This window comes from Crocuta crocuta, unplaced genomic scaffold, assembly GCF_008692635.1.
Source record: "Crocuta crocuta isolate KB4526 unplaced genomic scaffold, BGI_CrCroc_1.0 scaffold61, whole genome shotgun sequence".
NCBI classification, from domain to species: Eukaryota; Metazoa; Chordata; class Mammalia; order Carnivora; family Hyaenidae; genus Crocuta; species Crocuta crocuta.
Window position 1 is genome coordinate 5,071,363 of NW_027528369.1, and position 17,423 is coordinate 5,088,785.

The following is a 17,423-nucleotide window of genomic DNA, read 5'->3' on the forward strand; positions in this document are numbered from 1 at the left end:
CTTCTCCTTCCCTCTGCTCCCATCTTATCACTCCATTAAAAGTGTTCTTTTAAAATTGCTCAGGGGCGCCTGGGGGCTCAGTCAGCCAGGCGTACGACCTCGGCTCAGGTCAGGATCTCACAGCTGGTGAGTCTGAGTCCCGCATCGGGCTCTATGCTGACAGCTCAGAGCCTGGAGCCTGCTTCCGATTCTGTGTCTCCCTCTCTCTTTGTCCCCCCCCCTCCCCCGCGCCCCCAGCTTATGCACATGTGCTCTCTCGCTCCCTCTCTCAAAAGTAAATAAATGTAAAAAATTAAAAAAAAAAATTGCTAAAATAGAATTGCCAAATCAAGGGCAAACCTCGAAGTGTTCATCTGACTGACCTGCCTGCTGTATGTGTGACTCTTGGTCATTCTCTGGACACCAGGTCTCTCTGGGCTTCTGTGACGCCTCTTGTCCCCTTTTACCCACAGTCAGCTTTGCTGGCTCCTTCCCTGTCTGTCCCTGTACACGAGCGGGCGATGCGGCCCAGGCCCGTCCTCCTTCCGCGCTCTCGGGACACCGTGTGCCCCAGAGACGACGCCGCCCCGGCCTCTCCTCTGAGCACCAGGCAAGGTGGGCGGTCCTCCCTTTACTGGGAGAGCCTGGGGGTCCCCAGGGCTGCGCCTGCCTCTCCCTCTGCACCCGAGTGATGCCGCCGCCTGTCGTTTCGACCTCTCAGATGCCTGCAGCTGTGGCCCCCTACCGTCACTGCTGCTCACTCCCGCTGTTACTAGTGCCAACCGGTGACAGAACCGGTCTGTCGGCCTCCGTGCTCAGTCCCCGTCAATCTTCCACACTGCTGCTCCACAGAGATGCTTCTAGACTGTAATTCAGTGCATCGTGCTTAAAACCAATGTCTTCCAAAGCATGGTTGATTCAGGTACTGGAGCAGGAGAAATACACCAGGAGCCTAGAGTATCTGTGCCAGAAAGTAAGGAGGTGCCCTAAAGACGGTAGGGCCACCGCGAAGGAAGTCTCCGTGGCCGAAGCTGTGGCAGTTTGAGCAAGGAAATGAGTATCAGTAACACTGGAATAAAAGCCATAGAACAGAAGAAATATGCATGTGTGTGGGCATGAGTGAATAAATGAGTGGATGAGTACATAAGTAAATAGGGAGAAGAAATAGCTCTTTCTTACAGAAGAGTTTACGGTAATAAATGTAGGCAGAATAAGAGAATAGGAAACCACAGGGCGCCTGGGTGGCTCAGTCGGTTAAGTGTCCGACTTCAGCTTAGGTCGCGATCTCACAGTGAGTGAGTTCAAGTCCCGCATCAAGCTCTATGCTGACAGCTCAGAGCCTGGAGCCTGTTTTGGAGTCTGTGTCCCCCTCTCTCTCTGCCCCTCCCCTGCTTGTATGCATGCTCTCTCTCTTTCAAAAATAAATAAACATTAAAAAAATTTTAAATAGAAAATCATTGTTTGAACACCGTACTAATCATTGTTACAGGGAAGATCCACCAGTGAGTACTAAAATTAGTAGGCAGGAGTTTGAGAAGAAAAAGGGTATTTGTACAGTCTCAATTATGTCCTCTGTTAGATGTAATAATAACAAAGGGATAAATAGTGACTTTAATTTCATATTGGAGAAACCCAATAGATGCCATCTTAGGCGAGTGGCCGAGGTTCACGTCATACACATCAACACCGTGATGCGATGCACAGAAGGACGTGACATCAGGTCTGTAGGTTCCTGCCCAAAATACATAGCCTCACTCTAATCATAAGAAATTAAACCCAAGTTGAGGGACATTGTGCAGCATAATTAACAAGTACTCACCAAAGAGCCAAGGTCTTGAAAAATGGGCTGGCACAATTTAGAGACACAGTCATAAACTAACGTTGACAACCCTAGACTGCAGCCCGGAACAGAAAGAGGGTGTGAGAGGGAAACTGGTGAGATCCAAATAAAATCCGTAGTTTATTTAACAGTATTGTGCCAGTCTTTGGTTCTTAGTGTTGATAGTTGTAGTAAGTATTTAAGCTGTTAATATTAACAGAAGCTAGATGAAGGGAATATAGAACTCTATGATTAAACAACTTTTTTGTAAGCCTAAAATTATTTTAAAATAAAAAGATTTGGGGCACCTGGATGGCTCAGTCGGTTGAGTGCCCGACTCTTGGTTTTGGCTCAGGTCATGATCCCAGGGTCGTGAGACTGAGCCCCACTTCAGGCTCTGCACTGAGTGTGGAGCCTGCTTGGGATTCTCTCTCTGCCCCTCGCCACCCTCAAAATAAATAAACATTAAAAATATATGTCTAAACGTTTTTCTAATAAAAAAATTAAAAGATTAAAAAACAGCAAGAATTCATGTGTAGCCCCATTTCCTTCGAGGTGAGGTCCACATTCTTGTGTGTGTGTGCGCGTGCCCACATGTACACGCACATGTGCGCAGGCCCTCCAGGAGCCGGCTCTGCTCCATGCATGCTGTGCTTCCCCTGCTCCATGCTCCAGCCTTGCTGAACTACCTGCCTCTGTTGTTCACTGAAGGTACAATACGTACATCACTGCCGTTACCATCCCCCCTTCTCAGTGCAGAGCACTCGGCTGCAGCCAGGTGCGGGTGACACCTCCGTGAAGCCTCTTCTGACCCCTCGCCCCAGAGAGCTGACTTTTTGCCTCCCTTCTACTTAGCACAGCGCAGTATTTACTATGTAGTATACGATGTCCCCTTGGTCTCCTCCTGTGTCACTCGTGTGACAGTTCCTCAGTCTCTCCTTGGCTCCCTTGACCTTGGCACTTTGGGTGGGTACTCTTCAGTTATTTGGTAGACTGTCCCTCCCCCTGGGTTTGTTTGATTTCTTCCAGTTAGACTATTGCATTTGTGACAGGAATACCGCAGGATGATATGGCATCCTTCTCCATGCACCCAGTGAGGGCCCCATAATGCTGTTTTCTTCTCACGGGGCTAATGATGGTTTGATCACGTGGTCAAAGATGGTGTGCACTGGTTTACTCCACTGTTTCTGTGTATTAATAAGTCAATTATGGGGCGATACTTTGAGGTCATGGAAGTATTCCATGCCTCATCAACTTGTGCTCACTCACTTTCATGCCCACTTGTGCTTTGTAACTTGGTCAGTCCTTCTGTTATTTATTAGTTAGACTCCTGATTCTCCGGCTCATGCAGCTGTGCAGAGAATCACACCACATCCTAAGATGGGGTCCATCTGGGGAAGAGCAGGCATCCCGCAGGCTGGGAAAGAGGTTTATTGTGGGCTATAATGCTAGAGGCTTCAGACTCCTAGAAATGAAGAACTGTAACATTTCCTTTTACTGACCTGCAGCCCATGGTTAGAGGTAATGGTTTGTCAGTTCCTCGAGATTGGGGCCCACCAGCTAGTTGAGATCTGATTTCTGAATCCATACCTGGTGCTTGATTCTGTGCCTGGAGCAACAGAGGGGCTCCTCGCAAGGTCCCTGGCCTTGCGCCACAGTTTTTCTTGGGTGGGTCACACTTCACATCTCTCTCGCCAGGGGTCGCCGTGCTTGTGCAGGTGTGAGTGATGTCACCTGTAGGTAGCTGTGCACATCCACAGTCCCTGTGATGGCCCCACCCGGGCCGCCAGGCGCACACACCGTGCTCCTGCTGAAGGTGGTTCCCGCTTTGTGTGTTCTCTTTTCCAAAAACAGTTTTCCTTCAGATACGTTTTTCCTTTGTTCAGGTCACATGACTCAAAGGCATACACTTTCTGTTCTCGTATCTCTTCCAGATATTGATGTAATTGGTTACTCAGAGTAGATCTAAATAGGAACACTGTATTTCATCTGCAGAGCAGATGTGGTGCTATCAGAAGGAAAATGGAAGATGTTTCTGTGACTCCTCGTGTGCCGCCCGGTCGACAATAGGGGGCAGGGACGTGGTCAGGCACGGAGAGCACAGTGGCCCGGGCAGTAGGGGGTGGGCACGTGGTCAGGGACGTGGTCAGGCACGGAGAGCACTGTGGCCGGGACCTCTCTGGACTTGTTCCTGCATCTTCTAGGCTGCAGTGGTTGCTTCAGCGTCAGGACCAAGGGGCTGGTTGGCGGGCTGACACCTGAGCAGTGAGCCCTTGGTTTTCCAGAAGCCTTTCCCAGTCTTCGCATTTGTCCATGCGGTGCACCGGTGCCAGCGAGTAGAGTGAGGCGGGCCGGTGGCCAGATGGTCAGGTCTGTTCACAGACCGCAGGCCTCCCTCCGGCCGACTGCAGAGTCCAGCGTGCCCATGGCCCGAGCATGCGGGCAGGCGATGGCACCGCGGGCAGGCAGGTGGCTTTGCCGTAGTGGAGCACTGGCTCCTCGAATCTCTGACTGCAGCGCACGCCTATAGGATGCTCCCCTCAGTGTGGACGAACCAGCGGGAGGCGTGCAGGAAGAGCTCACGGCTGTTCGGCTGGTCAGTACCGCCGTTTGTACACAGGCTGCCTGTGGGCTGCTGTTAGTTTGGGTTCATACATACTTGTCAGGTGCCTGTTCAGTGCAGGCACTTGATAGGGTGAGGGGGTAGAACGGGAAACAAGACCGAGTCCCTACTGTCAGGAGCCAGACGTGAAAGTGATGCAGCTTATGAGATGATGCTGAACTCTCTGCGGAAATAAAGCAGGGAAGGGGAAGAGGTGTCATTTTCGATAGTGCGGTACCTGCGCTGCTCTTTGGAGCAGAGGCCTGGAGTGAGTGAGCTACTAAACCGTGTGTCTGGGAGTTGGGGGCGGAGGGACATTCCAGGCGGGAGGCATGTGTCACAGTCAGCTGAGGCACTTTTTAAATGTATAGTTTTGGATCTGACTCAGTTGGTCTGGGATGGGACCCAGGGATCTGTTTTTCTATAAGAGCTTGCCAGAAGATTCTGGGAAGCCAGGTTCAGGCACTACTCTGAGTCACTGCAGGATCCGTGTGTGGAGGGAGGTTTTGGTGGTGAGCAAGTGGACGCTGTACTCCATCTAGGCAAGGAGAGCTGGAGGCCGAGGGAAAGGAGTGGAGGGAGAGTAAAGGAAACGTTGAAGGAGGAGAAATGGTACAGAGCCCCCGTCAGCCTGTGCCCGCTGCTGTCCTGCTGTCCTGAGAGAGGAATGGGGCCCACCTTGGCCCTGCTCCCTTTGCCACCACCTTCCAATCTGTGCTCCAGCCGTGCCCGGGTGGCTGCGGGCACTTCCCGGCCGGGTCCTGCGGCATCATGCCCGCCCGAGCTTTCCCGGGCTTCCCTCTGCTCACTGCTCCCGGACTCGGGCCCGGAGGGAGAGCCCTAGGTGACTGGCTCATTAGCCTGTGTCAGTGCCGGTGCTGTGGGAGGGGCTCACCCAGAGGCCCGGGGCACCTGTGTCCCGTCCCACCGTGGGGCTGGGGCCCTTGCTGCTGTCTCAGGGACCATGCCAATGCCTGTCTCTCACAGAGATGGCATTCTTGGGTGGCAGGACTCCTGCTTTCCCACCCACAGAAGAGCAGGCCGTGAAAGGCCTTGTCGTGAGAGGATGCTGTCTGTTGATGGAAGTCTGACCTGCAAATTTGTATTTCGTTAGGCTGAATGGGGACTAAAACAAAACATTTTTAAAATAGACTTTATGTTTTAGAGCAGTAAGGTTCATGGCAAAATTGAAAGGAAGTACGGGGGTGTCCCGTGTACCCCCGTTCCCCATGCATGCACAACTCCTCCCATTATCGATGCCCCCACCAGACTGGCACGTTTGTTACAGTTGATGATGGGTCTCCTCTGACCTATCGCTGTCACCCAGAGCCCTGGCTTATGCTAGTGTTCACTTCCGGCAGTGTACATTGTGAGGGTTCACGCAAATGTATGACAACATGGACCCATCTTTATAGCATCATACAAAATAGTCTCACTGCCATCCATTTTCAATGTGGTTTTTAGGAGCTCATGAAGATGAAAAAGGGGGGAGCATCTGTAAACACATGCCCCCCAGGAACGTAAAGTATTAGTCTGGCACAAGTGGGCAAGTGAAGTGGGGAGCCTAAGCCCCTCCGAACATACCTCCAAGAGCCTGCTACCATCAGCTGCACAATTTAAGGTGACATGAATCATTTAAAACCATATGAGTAATGCCCGTGAATCACCCCAGAATTTCTGTAAGTCTTGACTTAAACATTACATTCTCTTGCGTTCTATTTGAGTACGTTTCTTTGCTTTTAGAGTTATTCTCTATCCTGTTACATCAGATCCCATTCCAGTGATGTCTGAAGTGGCTCTTGGAAGAGGAGGACCAGGCCTGGTTACCTGGGCATTTAGACACCTTGAACCTTCTCAGCAGTTGGCAGCCAGTGAGAATGGAGCTGTTACACAAGCTTCTTAGCTAGTAGCCAACAACTTTTTTCCTTACAGAATCTCTCTTCAGTGTTGCCAAGGGGAAAAAAAAGAAAGAAAAATTGACTGTGTTTCACACCTGTTCACTTCAATAGGATGGGAAATAAATGTTCACCCAGAGGAAAAATAAACTTGCCCGGCACAACGCACAGAAGGCACGTCCTGAATCGTCGCTCTCCGGTTGGGTTGTGGGGCTCCACAGGGCGCCTCCACAGCGGCGTCTCTGCACTAACTCGATGCCCTGTTTCAGCAGTTTTGTCCAGAAACGTCTGGTTGGGGTGGGGGCGGTGGGGAGCTCCCAGATCACCTTATCTTACCCCTGCATTTTACAAATGAGAAAACGGGCAGAGAGGGGAAATGTCTTGCCCTAGAAACAAAACTGGGGAAGAATGTGACCGGCATGGATATTTATATCTGAACACCTGAGGTCCAATTTTATACTACCCTCAATTATTTCTAGTTTGTTCAGAGTGTGATGAAACTCTCCCAAGTGATACGTTAAGGCTATTGCATTTTCCAGGAGAGAGTTTGTAAATGGACATCACATCATAATAAAACCAAGGGTATCGTGACTTCCAGTAAGTTTACTTCTGACCCCATAGCTTCCTAGGGCAAAGATGAAGAATATAGAAAAGAACAGTTGATTTACCTCCTGTTGTTTTTTTTTTATGGGCTTTTTAATGGCTTTTATTTTTAAATAAACTCAGTTATGAACACTTTGGGTTAGCTTTTTTCTTTTTTTTTAAGTCATTAACGCATTCAGTCCAGTTCACTGACTTCTCAGTTGTCTCTGGTAGAGGAAAGAGAAATGGTATGTGCAAGACAAAATTCTAGATAAAAAGGGGAAAGCTATGGAGAAAATGTGTTGGTCTGGCGAGTGAGGATAATTAATTGGTGGGTTTTGTACAAATTAAGGTATTTACTGAAGGAAAGAGATATAAGAAAGCATGGAACAAAAACTGAAGGGATTAAGAGACTTAGGTGGGGAGTCAGAAAAAAAATAAAGACCAAAAAGAGGGAGTGGGACACCTGGGTGGCTCAGTCGGTTAAGCACCTGCCTCTTGGTTTCAGCTCCAATCGTGATCTCATGGTTTTTTGGGTCCAAGCCCCACATCTGGCTCCGCACTGAGAGTGGAGCCTGCTTGGGATTTTCTCTCTCTTTCTCTCTCTCTCCCCCCCCACCCCCTTCTCTCTCTGTCCCTTCTCCACTATGCTGTCTCTGTCTTTCTCAAAATAAACAAACTTAAAAAAAAGAGAGAGAGAATAAGACATGTTTGAGGTTATTGAGTTGGTAAGAGATGGCAGCTCTCCAAGAAATGAGAGAAGGAAAGAACAGAATGACAGTAGGCTCTGAGGCAAGACTATTTCAAAATAGATTTGAGTGACTCTTACCAGCTAGGACTGGGAGGGACTCGAGACCAGCTTTCACTGTGTTCTCGACGGGCGGGTGGCCGCCCAGTCTACTAGGACATCACCTGCAGACCGGTGACGTCATGAACTGTTACCCCATAACACAGGTGCACGCACAGAGGTCAAGAATTTAGAAACTCGTCACACTTTGACAGAGTAATTGTATGTCTGCTGAATCTGATGATAAGATAATTGGGGCCTGCATTTTATCTGTCTTTTTTATTCCATTTTTTTAATAATTCGTTTTTTAATTGAGGTATAATTGACATTATATTATCTTCTGATGTACAACAGAATGATTTGATACTTGTATGCATTGCAAAATGATTGCCACAGTAAGTCTAGTTAACACCTGTCACCTTATATCATTACAAGTTTTTTTTTCTTTGGATGAGAACTTTTAAGATCCACTCTTTCAGCAGCTTTCAGATATGCAGTAAATTAACTAGTTGCCATGTGGTTCATTATATCCCCATTATGTATATTTTTAAAGTTTATTTATTTTTGAGAGAGAGAGAGAGAGAGAGAGAGAGAGAGAGAGAGAGAGAGAGAGAGAGAGAGAGAGAGAGAGCGAGCACAAGCAGGGAAAGTGCAGAGAGAGGAAGATAGGATCTGAAGCGGGCTCTGAGCTGTCAGCAGGGAGCCCGACGCCGGGCTCAAACTCACGAACCGCAAGACCATGACCTGAGATGAAGTTGGACACTTAACTGACTGAGCCCCCCAGGCGCCCCTCCCAGTTATACTTCTGTTTTACAAAAATATTCATCTGGGTTGTGCCACACCCACCATGGGGAATTTGAGAAGCAGCAGTTTGCCATGCAGAGGGGTCTGGAGGCCAGCAGCATCCACATCGCCTGGAGGCAGAAGCTCCGGCCCCACAAAGACCTTCTGACTCAAGGCCCCTCGATGGCTCTTAGGGGCACGGACGTTTGCGAAGCCTTGTGCTCAGTCCTTTCAGCGTTGGACGCGTGAGCTGATTAAAGCCCTCCCTCATGCTGCTCCCGGTTCCGCTTCACCGCGCCCCACACCACGCAGCCAGGAGGTCTCCTGTGACGGCAGTTGAAAGACCGCTATCAATCAGTTCAGATGCATATTTTACAAATAATTGTTGAACATCTATTCTTTGTGAACCTCTGGGCTATCTTGTAGGGTTACAGTGACAAAGAGGGCCCTGGCCTCAAGGACTTCAGTTAAATAGAGGAGATAGGAAATGGGGTATGTACTTAAATACCGCAATAAAAACCGAACTTGATGAACCGTACTATAAAGAGCTTGGGAAATCACTAGCAGGAGAAATTATTTTTACCTGCATGGAGGTGAGGGTAGAGGTGCAGCCTGTGCAGGATGGAGTGCAGCGGGGAACACTGTCCTCATGAGACGGGTAGGGACCGAACGTGCACAGATGGCACCAGGAGAGACCAGAAGCAGGATGGGAGGGCGTGGGGCGGGTGGGGGGCTCGAACTTAAAGCATAATTACAGTTTTGCAATCTAGCCTTCGGATGTTTAGAGAGTTCTGTACTACAGTGATTCGTTTTCCACGGGCTTTGAAAAGAATCTGCTTTTAGAGAAGGCCGAAATGGCCAGTGCTCACATCTGAGGAATCTGTTTTCTGTCTTCTTAGCCATTTCTCAATGGCACAGTGTGCTCTTCACAAGAGATCCTTCTTCATGGTGGAAACATGACAGTATAGTCAACTTTTTTTTTTTAATGTTTATTTTTTGAGAGAGAGCACGAGCAGGGGTGAGGGGGACAGAGAAAGAGGGGACAGAGGATCCAAAGTGGGCTCTGCACTGACAGCAGCACACCTGGTGTGGAGCTCGAACTCACGAACCACGAGATCTTGACCAGAGCTGAAGTCGGACGCTCAACCGATGGACATTTTTTTCTTAAGTATAAGAAAAAACATTTTTTGGGGCGCCTGGGTGGCTTAGTCGGTTAAGTGTCCGACTTTCGCTTAGGTCATGATCTCGCGGTTCGTGGGTTCGAGCCCCGCGTCGGGCTCTGTGCTGACTGCCAGCTCAGAGCCTGGAGTCTGTTTCCGTCTGTGACTCCCTCTCTCTCTGACCCTCCCCTGTTCACGCTGTCTCTCTCTCCTAGAAATAAATAAAACATTAAAAAAAATAAATAAAAAAAATAAAAATTCCAAACAAAACAACAGTCCAGTCACGGTTGAACACTGAAAGGGGCAGCAAGGACGGGTCTCCTTGTAGCCCCATCCCCCGCAGCCCTGTACCCTTCCTTCCACCATCCGCAGCACACACGCACAGCCAGCTCTCGCGTGAACCTGGGTTACTTTTTTTTTTTTAATTTTTTAATGTTTTATTTATTTTTGAGAAAGAGAGAGGGAGACAGAGGATCAGAAGCAGGCTCCAACTTGACGGCAAGGAGCCCGATGGTGAGGCTCAAACTCATTAACTGTGATCATGACTTGAGCCAAAGTCAGACACTTAGCCGGCTGAGCCACCGAGGTGCCCCTGAAATACCTTGTGAGTAAAACAGTTTAGTTCAATAGAAACTATAGAAGACATGAACTATAGGGAGGAAACAAGGCTCTCTTCTTCGTACCTCCAGAGACATTATCTGTCCCATCAGTTTCATCTTCTCAGGGTCTTCGGGGTCTGTCGAGGCTTCTGACCGGTGCCAGGACAGAGCGGCTCCTTCTGCTTGTATACAGCTGCCACCCGAAGACCATCCCTGCTTTGCTTCACTTCTTTCCAGCGTTGGGTCATGTTTTCATTTGAAATCTTCCTCTTTCTTGATGTACTCATTCGTTCGTAGGGGCACGTTTTCCAGCAGCACACTGAGAAAGGTCACCCAGGGGATGGTTTGTTTTGAGACCATGTAGAGCGGGAAATATCTATCCTACCCTGATATTTGGCTGGTAATAAAAATGTAGGTTGGAAATAATCTTCCTTCAGAAGTTTGAAGTCATGTGCTCTTGGGTTAGACCTGTATCCTCATCTTAGGGCCTTTCCTTTCGGGGCTGCTCAGATCCTCCCGTTTTGTGTTTTTGTTTTTTTTTTTTTTGTCTGGAGAATATAGGTCTGGCTTTCAACATTTTAAGAGCAGAAATGAGGGGAGAACAAATTGATGGTCTCGGCATTCAGTATGTAAAGAACTCTTCGCTCTCTGTATTTGGTGCAGTACACCCACCCTCAAATGTGCCTGATACCCACCTCTGTCCAGGCGCAGCCTCAGTCGTGCACTCTTCAGGGTGTAAATCACTTATCTGTCGCTGGCGCTGGGGAGGACCTTACAGGGAAGTCACGTAGATACATGGAGGCAGGACCTGGGAATGAATTCAGCTCCTTATTACCACCATCAGCTCATCTCGCACCCTCCTTTTCACAACTACCTGTTACGACCAATTCCCAGCCTCCAGGGGTGGGGTTGGGTTCTTAAGTCAAATTTAGGTTCACTGCTCAATTACAAACATCTTTTAGACGCCGGGTAAGGTACCAGGTCTTAAACAAGACCTAAAAGGCTTCGCTCTGAAAAATTATTTCTCACGTTCTTCATCCCCTTAAACAAAAATGCCAACTTGGCCAAAGGATTAATATCAAGAATATAGTACAGAACTCCTACACCTCAATACGAAGACAATTAACTCCATTTAAAAAAATGAACAAGAGACTGGAACTTAGCATGTGTTTCACAGAAGAGGAAACACGTGGCCACAAACAAGAAGAGATGTCCAGCTCCTGTGTGACGAGGGTGCTGCAGTTCACGACCCCAGGAGAGCCGCTCCGTGGGTACAGTGATACAAGGCAGGAAAGGAAAACCGAGCCCAGGATTTAGGACGATAGTCACTGCACAGCGGGGACAGAGGGATGAGTGGTGAGAAGGAATGTTGGGGTAGCAGCAGGTAGAGGTCAAGGTCCCAGCTTTTGTTTTGGGTGGTAGGTTTGTGGGGTCCTTATTACATTATTGAAAATAGGTAATTGAATACGTGAAAAAAATAAGCCTAATGGGGCTGGGGCTCCCAAGGTGAAATAGACAGAGACCTTGCTCAGGTGGATATTAGTTCTGTGGTTGTTTGCTTTGGTTTTTAAGAAGTCCTTCTGAATCCTGGTATAAGTGTTTTGTAGTTGAAAGTTATGAAAATATCTATATATATTATCTATATATTAACCTAAAGTTAAGAAACTACATTTCCTAGCTGGGGTTCATATGCTGATAAATAATCTGCTTTATAGAGTTTTAGTGCATAAATATTTATAGCTATTTCTGCTCTTTCATAGAAATTTTACATTTTTTTCCCTTTCTTAGGACAAAGTTAAACTATAATCCTCCAAAAGATGATGGATCAACCTATAAGATTGAACTTGAAGGGATATCGGTAATGGTTATGAGAGAGATCCTGGATTACATCTTCAGTGGGCAGGTATGATGAGACACACAGGGAGGAAGACTAAGGAGAGGCTCCGAGCTCAGGGTGAGGGTCCCCTCCATCCATTCTGTGACCAAGTGGCACCATCGTCTTCATCTGTCATTGTCCATGTGACACATATCTCCGGCTGGGAATGGCACCCCACTCTGTTCGTCCAGGGCTCTGCTCTTAAAAGCAGACTGGGTAAACTCGTAACCCAGTCCCGGATTTTGTATTTACCATTCCGAGCTCCGCCTTCCATCGTGAGAGAGGAAGAAACTGGGTGCTCCTTTCACAGCTGTCTTTTTTTTATTTTTAAATCTTAATTCCCGTCTTACTCTGTACCCATAGCCTGGAAATGGGAGCTTCGTTGGGTGGGGGGAACTGATTTTGTAGAAATAAAGAGGTCGAGATTTACACTAATGACTGGCAGCTGCACCGTGTGCTGATCCCTGGGGCCCGTCGCCTCAGCAGGAGCAGTACCCTGTCGTACCCCGTTCTTGCCGAGGTCTCGTCACTCTCGGTGCCCACTTAGCTTCTGGGGGATTTCGTGAAGCCCAGCGAAGAGAGTGAGTGACGAGACTTCTTTCTTTCTCGTCGCCATCCTCGAGCCCCCAGTCCCTGGTTATGTGGCTTAACGTGTAGCGCGAGGGCGCTCAGGCGGGCACCAGGGCTGGCTTCCCACAGGAGGAAGGGGCGCATCCTATGTAGTTATGTGAGAGTGCGTTTTGTCTTCACTCTTTTTGAGGGCCGCTCTCCTACTCTCTCTCTTATCCCTTCCTCATCTTGTTTCACCTTTCTCGTTTGGAAGAGCCATCTCCTCCATGTTTTCTGAGTGTTCTGGACACACTGCCTACCTTCTCTGAATATATTCATTCAGTCAATCTCGGTGATTGTCATTCCTTTTGAAGTTTTTGGGTTAATTTTATGATGTCCTCCCCTTTCCTTTTCTCTGACGCTTTTCTCTGAACACTCTTCTCTTTTCTCTGAGCGCTAGGTGGGGTGGGGGCTGTGTGGGCATGTAAGGTTTTGTGTGTGATTGTTAAAAATAAATGAATTTGGGGATGGTCCTTAAAATACCAAAGCATCACAAAATCAGGAGCCTCACAAAACCAGGCTGAGGACCAGCCTCTCATCTCACTTTTGAAATCAGTTCAGCAGCAGCTATAATAAGTTTTAAGCCAATGAGAGCATATTCCTTTTCCGGCTCGGATTTGAATCTTGAAATCTTATTTATAGATTGGCTTCTGTGTTTTGTTCCCAATTTAAATTAATTATGGTTTAAAACCCTAGTTGCAGCATAAGTTACGACAAACTCTTGATTTGTCAGTCCAGTCTTATCGAGATGGAACTTAGTGGTGTTTTCACGTGCCCCTGTCCAACTGGTGGACAGTTAGCTGCTGTTCTGTGGCTGAATTTAATACTTCACATAAATGGGAAATGTCTCCTTGTGGCCTGCTCGACACACTTCTTTCCACAGTTTTGTTGTTCAGTTTCTCAGGTGATCGGCAGTCATACATTCTTTTCCTGCATCTGTGGTACAAAATGTATAAAATGTTTCTTGGGCTCATGTAACCTGGAATCCCTCCCTCACATTTCCGAGGGCGGGAGAAGCACCCATTCTTTAGGAGAGGAGAGTCCGGACTGCTGTGATGGTGGCAGTAGCTTAGAGGCCTGTTTCCTTACATCGCCTCACTGTTGCATGCAGCAGCCGTCAGGTGGGTGGAGGAAGAAGCATCCGAAGATTAAGGAAAAGTGAAGTTCATAATGGTAAACAAGAAGTCTTACCTTAGGGATTTCTTCCAGAGAGTGCCTTTGAGATCAGAGTGTATGTGTCGTGCTGAGTGCGACGTTTGGCGTTTGGAACGCAGTCCTCGGGCAGCGTGGCCCTTCCCCCCACCCCCAAGGGGCAAGTGTGGCGTGTCTGGCACACCATCTGGCAAAAGACTGTGATACATCTGGAGGCAAGATCTGCCACAGTTCCGGGGCTGGTAATTAAAGACACCTCCTTCAGTTGACCACAGAATGTCCACTCACAAGCGTTTTAGTCACGTAGGCCTAGAAGTGAGCAGTGTGGATGGTCCACCTGCGAGGGGTGCACAGCAGTTTTTGTCATAAAGCAGGGGAGGTCCTGGGAAAAGTCAGCCAGCCACCTGTTGCCCCTGTGGTATGGGGTTCACCGGTGCCCTCAAACTCCTCTTGAAAAAGAAGCCCTAGCCTGGACCCTGTGACATTGCCAATATTCGATCATCTTTGACCTACAGAAGTGGAGCTTGCTTTCGTGTGGTTCAGCCTAATAGATTAGCGGTTTGGGTTTCCAGTCTGTACGTTAAGATGTAAAATGTTGATGATGCTCTTGCAGATCCGGCTGAACGAAGATACAATCCAGGATGTTGTGCAGGCGGCAGACCTGCTCCTGCTGACGGATCTGAAAACCCTGTGCTGTGAGTTTCTGGAAGGCTGCATTGCCGCGGAGAACTGCATCGGCATCCGCGACTTTGCCCTCCATTACTGCCTGCACCATGTCCATTACCTGGCCACGGAGTACCTGGAGACTCACTTCCGGGACGTCAGCAACACAGAAGAATTCCTAGAACTCAGTCCACAGAAGCTTAAAGAAGTGATCTCTCTCGAGAAGTTAAATGTTGGCAATGAAAGATACGTGTTCGAAGCAGTAATCCGATGGATAGCACACGACACAGAGCTAAGAAAGGTACCTGGGCTGTGTAGCGTGGTCTGATTTGCCCCATATTTAACTTAAATCATTCACTTGTTTATTTAATCCAAAGTGTAGACGTGTTGTCTTTCCCCTTCAACTCGATAGACTTAACAGAGTTGTGATCTAAAAGATGTCGGTTAGGGGCATCTGGGGGGCTCAGTTTTAAGTGTCGGACTTTGGCTCAGGTCATGATCTCACAGTTCGTGAGTTCGAGTCCCACATCGGGCTCTCTGATCTTATTGTAAAGCCCACTTCTGATCCTCAGGCTTCCTCTCCCTCTGCCCCTCCTCCCTCTCCCTCCCTCTCTCTCCCTCCCTCTCCCTCCCTCTCCCTCTCTCTCTCTTTCTCTCTCCCTCAAAAATAAGTAAAACATTTAAAAAAAAAAATAGAAGGTGTCTGTGGGACATCTTTGCATTAGGATCGTTGAAGTGGTGGTTTTTTCAGACTTGACCTCAAAAGCTCACGTGACTGGTGATACAGCAGTGAAACTGTTAATACCTGTGAGGAGCATGATATCTCTTGTACATTGTTTTTAATGGGAAAATGCACTTCAAGCTTCAGCTGGAGATTGTAGACATCCAGCGTCCTTCCATCCACCATCTCTGGGCTGAACTGTGGGGGACCTCTGGCAGAGGCCGCCGAGCGAGAGGGGGCACAGGGCTCTGGCAGACGGGTGAGGGGGTGATTGGCACCACTCAGCACAGGCAGGAGAGCTCCTTGCCGTTGTCCGGAGGCTGCGGCTCCAGATGGGGAGGCCCCGGGGGCAGCAGCTGGGACACAAGGGTCTCAGACCCACACTCTTTCTACATTGGGAGTGGGGGCAAAATCCTAGAGCTCTGAGTCCAGTATTTATAGGCGCTAGCTTCAATTACTGTATTCAAAATAAGAACTCTGTTAGGTTTTAAAGTAGTTTTCAAAATGTATACTTGCATTGTTCATTGTTCTCAGTAACTATTGACTGAGGTTCTAGTGAATATCCTGTAATTTTTAAAATTCTGTAGGGCTGTGGGGCACCTGGGTGGCTCAGTCAGTTGAGCGTCTGAATCTTGATTTTGGCTCAGGTCATGATCTCACAGTTTGTGGGTTCAAGCCCCACATCAGGCTCTGCTCTGACGGTGTGGAGCCTGCTTGGAATTCTCTCTCTCTCTGCCCTTCCCTGCTAATGTGAGCTCCCTCTCTCTCTCTCTCTCTCTCTCTCTCAAAATAAATAAAATTTTTAAAAAGTTTTTTAATTCTCTAGGCCTACGTAGAAATGATGGACTGCTCTACTATAGATAAAAACTCTTACACAGTAATGATGTAGAAATACACACCGCTGCATGGTTGTAGTCTCCGTGTGGCAGTTAGCATTCACTCTCCCACGCTAGGTGGGTGGATGAGGAAAGGAGAGAGGAGCGATCTCAGTTTGCTGCCACTCACGGGCACCGCTGTCACTAGCTGCCCCTTCCTTTCTTCAGCGACGAGGTTGCCGCGGAAACAAGAGGCATTTCTTCCTCCTTTGGTCAAAAGACTTACAGACTTCATACCTTAAAGGCCTTTACTACTCGGGATACAGAAGAGTATAGTCTAAAATGACTATTGCAGGGGCGCCTGGGTGGCTTAGTCGGTTAAACGCCCAGCTTTGGCTCAGGTCATGATCTCACGGTTCATGGGTTCGAGCCCCGCGTCGGGCTCTGTGCTGACAGCTAGCTCAGAGCCTGGAGCCTGCTTCAGATTCTGTGTCTCCCTCTCTCCCTGACCCTCCTCTGCTCATGCTGTCTCTTTCTCTCTCTTGAAATAAAACATTTAAAAAAATTATTTAAAAATAAAGCGACTTGCAAAACCAAGAAAAAGTCTGCATTAAGGGAGTTTTGCCTCATGTGTGTAGAATGCTGTTGTCAGTTCAAATTTAATGATCCATTGTGAAAAGTATGTAATTCATATTATACGTGTTAGATATTTTTAAACAATAATAATTGAGGAAATACAGAGTACTCAGGATTCTTCTGAACTTTGGCTTTTTGATATTTTTCATATAATATTTTTTTACCATTTATTTATATTTGAGAGACAGAGAGAGACAGAGCATGAGCCAGGGGAGGGGCAGATAGAGAGGAGGAGACCCAGAATCTGAAGCAGGCTCAGGCTCTGAGCTGTCAGCACAGAGCCCAATGCGGGTCTCAAACCCACGAACCGTGAGATCATGACCTGAGCTAAAGTCAGACGCTTAACCGACTGAGCCACCCAGGCGCCCCAATCTGGTAATATTAACATCAGTCCATTTTCATTACCTGTTTCACCATATCGAATCAAGCTATTACCATGTATAACGTTTCCATAAATGTGACTGGAATCCCAGCACATCCAGCCATGTGAAATGAGGCCACTGCAGCCGAGCTCCAAGATTGCCTGTTGCCAAGGTGACCTTTTAGGGTGTAAAGAAAGCCTCCTGAAACTCCTCGGTGCTACATCAAATATAAATCTGTACGGATAGTTTTTTAAGTTAAACTTGTATGGTTTATCAAGGCCGTGGGAAGTAGAAGGGAGAGGGGCCAGTAAAGTGTGTTCACGCGGTGCTGGCGCTTGGGACTTGCCCACAGATGACGTGTTAATCATTTCAGGGTTCCGTGA

At 48.0% G+C, this 17,423-nt stretch overlaps 1 protein-coding gene across 1 annotated transcript in view; it reads left to right on the top strand.

The window, feature by feature from the left end:
* Window positions 1-17,423, top strand: part of GAN (gigaxonin) — a 63,029-nt gene that overhangs the window by 15,368 nt on the left and 30,238 nt on the right. Inside the window, exons 2-3 of the mRNA XM_077754061.1 lie at window positions 11,995-12,109; window positions 14,457-14,807. Coding sequence (XP_077610187.1) covers window positions 11,995-12,109; window positions 14,457-14,807 — 466 coding nt within the window. The remainder of the gene's footprint in view (window positions 1-11,994; window positions 12,110-14,456; window positions 14,808-17,423) is intronic.